We start from the raw sequence: 2,796 nt of genomic DNA, 5'->3' as shown, positions 1-2,796 counted from the left end.
CTGGCTTTGAATCCTCCCAGGGTTGGGGCAGCCACTGCTTCCCTGGGCAACCTTTTCCAGTGTCTCACTACACTCACAGGAAAAAACATTTTCCTAATATCTGACCTAAATTTCCCCTTTTTCAATTTGTACCCATTGCCCCTTCCTATCACTGCAGTTCTTAACAAAGATTCCCTCTCCAGCTACCCTGTAGCCCTTCAGATCCTGGAGGGTGCTATGAGGTCTCCACACAACCTTCTCTTCTGCAGGCTGAAAAGCCCCAAGATATATATATATATATATAACCCTCTTAATTTAAATCTACACTAAAATTACTTCAATCCCAGTTGTTGTCTCCCCTTTTAATTTTCTTTGCTGATTTAAGATTGCAGACCAGCCTTACTGAGAGCTGCTGTGGTCCATCCTTTCACCCTCTTCTGATTTCCACTAGCATGATTTCTGTGTGGGTTGCTGCAGGGAACAGGACCCAGCTGAATGTGAATCTTTTTTATTCTTTTTGTTAAGCTTGCATGGTAGAAATATCTTGAAAACTCAGGTATTATCTCAGTAAATTGTAAAAAAGATGAGCTGTGGAAGACTTACCCATATACCCTACTGTTCCTACTCTTCCACGGATTGATTCACCCTCAGGGATTTTAACAGCTAGACCCAAATCAGATATTCTAATATGGCCTGGAAAGGAAAAAAAAACCAAAATAACAAAAGCAGATATAATAGCATGACCTAAATTAGTCCAAAACCTACTGCTGTGGTCATGGCTACAATACTGCAATTTACTCTGCAGACATTTTAAGAAAAGAGTGTTCTGAACCACTGAATTGGAACAGTTTCATTGATAAGGAAAAGAGGAATAATTAAGGGTACTACAATGCAGTGAAATTAATGCTAACAGTGAGGCTATGGACTGGATTGTGTTAGTTTATAAGCAAGGAAAAAAGGCAATGAGAAGCATGCTGTGGGGAAAGATCTTGAACTGATCACAGAGGATGGATGGGCTGACATAATTCTGTAACTCTCTGATGGCTGAAGGGGCTACATCTGGTCTGTAAGTCAGCATGAGATTTGATTATCGCTGCCTTCAGCAACAAACAGGTACCTGGGTCTGACCAAAACGAGACTTGGCTCAGCCAAGGATGAAAGTACTTTTGAAAATGGAGCGGGAAGCACATATTTGGAAATTCAAACTTCCTTTGTGTTGCATCAGCCTTGCAACAAGAAGGATGGAAAAACAATGAGCCAAGGCAGACAGGCACAGCAGAGCTCTCGAGAACAGACCCTGCTGAGCAGCACGGCTGCTTCTCTCCATCTGTGCCGTGAGCTCCAGCACTTCACCCACCCCAGGACAGGACTATTAGTGGATGCTGAGCCTCTTAATCGCTCCAGAGCATTATTTGTCTTTGTGCAACATATATTCTAAAACTAACTTAATCTACTTTACTGTGAAAGCATCTCTGTAAACCTCTGAGACTTACCATAATCATCTAGCAGGATATTTTCTGGCTTCAAATCTCTGAAAATGAAAGATAGCAGTTACTGGTATGAAGCTGGTTTTGATAATGTATCCATACAACTGTGTGAGTGCATTTATTACTTGTAATAAACCAATTGAGTGTCAGCTCAAACAGCAAGGAACTCCTGAAACCAACACAACCTTTTACAACTCACTTCACAGATAGACTGAAACCGTATGTCTTTTTCTAAACTGGAGTTACAATTTTTCACTAAGCCAAGCTTTTAGTTCCTAATCCACTCTATAATGGACTCATCCATCTAGCCCCGTAAGCCCTGTAAACCAGTCCCTATAGTCCCATGTGTTGTTAAATCCCTGTAGCATTTTCTGTTATAAAATCTTCCGTTAAAAAGAAAAAGATTTTAAAGTTTAAAACACTTTGCATATGAAAATGGAAATAACAAACTGTTGGGCTCAAATTTTCTATGCCTGGGATCTGCCTCAGACCAAATATATGAATGTGTGTACATGTGTAATAATTTCATTGACTTTGGAAAGTGAGGGACAGAGGAGCAAATGCTGAGCCCAGATTGAGATTCTTCTTACAAACATTTGTGAAACTCTAGTCCCTATGTGATTTGCAGCAACACAATGAAAATTGGCAAGGTGGTAACTCTGATGTCAAAGATGTGCCTTTTACTGCTCCTGCGAAAAAAAAAGTTCCCAAATCTGGCCAAGTTATAAACTTCTGACATAAATAATCTAATTTTTCATATACTTAGCAGACCTTTGGCAGATCATTCTTCTGAAAGGTTTGTCTGCACAAAAACCTCTCCACTGGCTGCTGCTTCTAGATGATGCCCAGGCCAGCCATGCTCAAGTCCCCTTGCTTAGCCAAAGCTGTTTTCCAAACCTGCATAGCTAAGCAGAACTTTGCAGCCACTGCTGCCACTCTTGGGCTGCTGTTGAGGTGGGAGCCAGGCAGGCTCCTTTCCACCCTGCTCAGGTGGAGAGGGAATGAAGCCAGGCAGGGAGATGGGGCTGGAGGGGTCAGAGGGAAGATGTGGACGTGCTGAGCGCGGAGTGTCCCAACAGGGCTGTGCCATGGGAGCAAGCTGTGCTGGCACCAGCATGAACGAGGCACCAGCACAGCTAGGTGAGGCAGGGAAAACCACATTGCTGTGCTTCACCACATCGTGCCTATAGGCTTTTATCTAAACACAGCATGTAGCCTGGTGCAAATCCAAGCAGTGCTTGGCCTCTTCTTTTTGTAAGGCCTCCTTGCATTTGTGAACCAGCTTGATTCTGTTAGCTTCCCAGCAAGAGGCATTTCATTGCAGAGAGAG

The 2,796-nt window shown here is 42.8% G+C and overlaps 1 protein-coding gene across 1 annotated transcript in view; it reads right to left on the bottom strand.

Moving 5' to 3' along the window:
* Positions 1-2,796, bottom strand: part of GRK5 (G protein-coupled receptor kinase 5) — a 55,809-nt gene that overhangs the window by 14,070 nt on the left and 38,943 nt on the right. Inside the window, exons 8-9 of the mRNA XM_009071069.1 lie at positions 1,473-1,510; positions 583-672 (exon numbers count right to left, since the gene is read on the bottom strand). Coding sequence (XP_009069317.1) covers positions 583-672; positions 1,473-1,510 — 128 coding nt within the window. The remainder of the gene's footprint in view (positions 1-582; positions 673-1,472; positions 1,511-2,796) is intronic.

The sequence above is a fragment of the Acanthisitta chloris genome, unplaced genomic scaffold, assembly GCF_000695815.1.
Source record: "Acanthisitta chloris isolate BGI_N310 unplaced genomic scaffold, ASM69581v1 scaffold21753, whole genome shotgun sequence".
Lineage (NCBI taxonomy): Eukaryota > Metazoa > Chordata > Aves > Passeriformes > Acanthisittidae > Acanthisitta > Acanthisitta chloris.
This window is presented reverse-complemented; position numbering and strand designations above follow the sequence as displayed.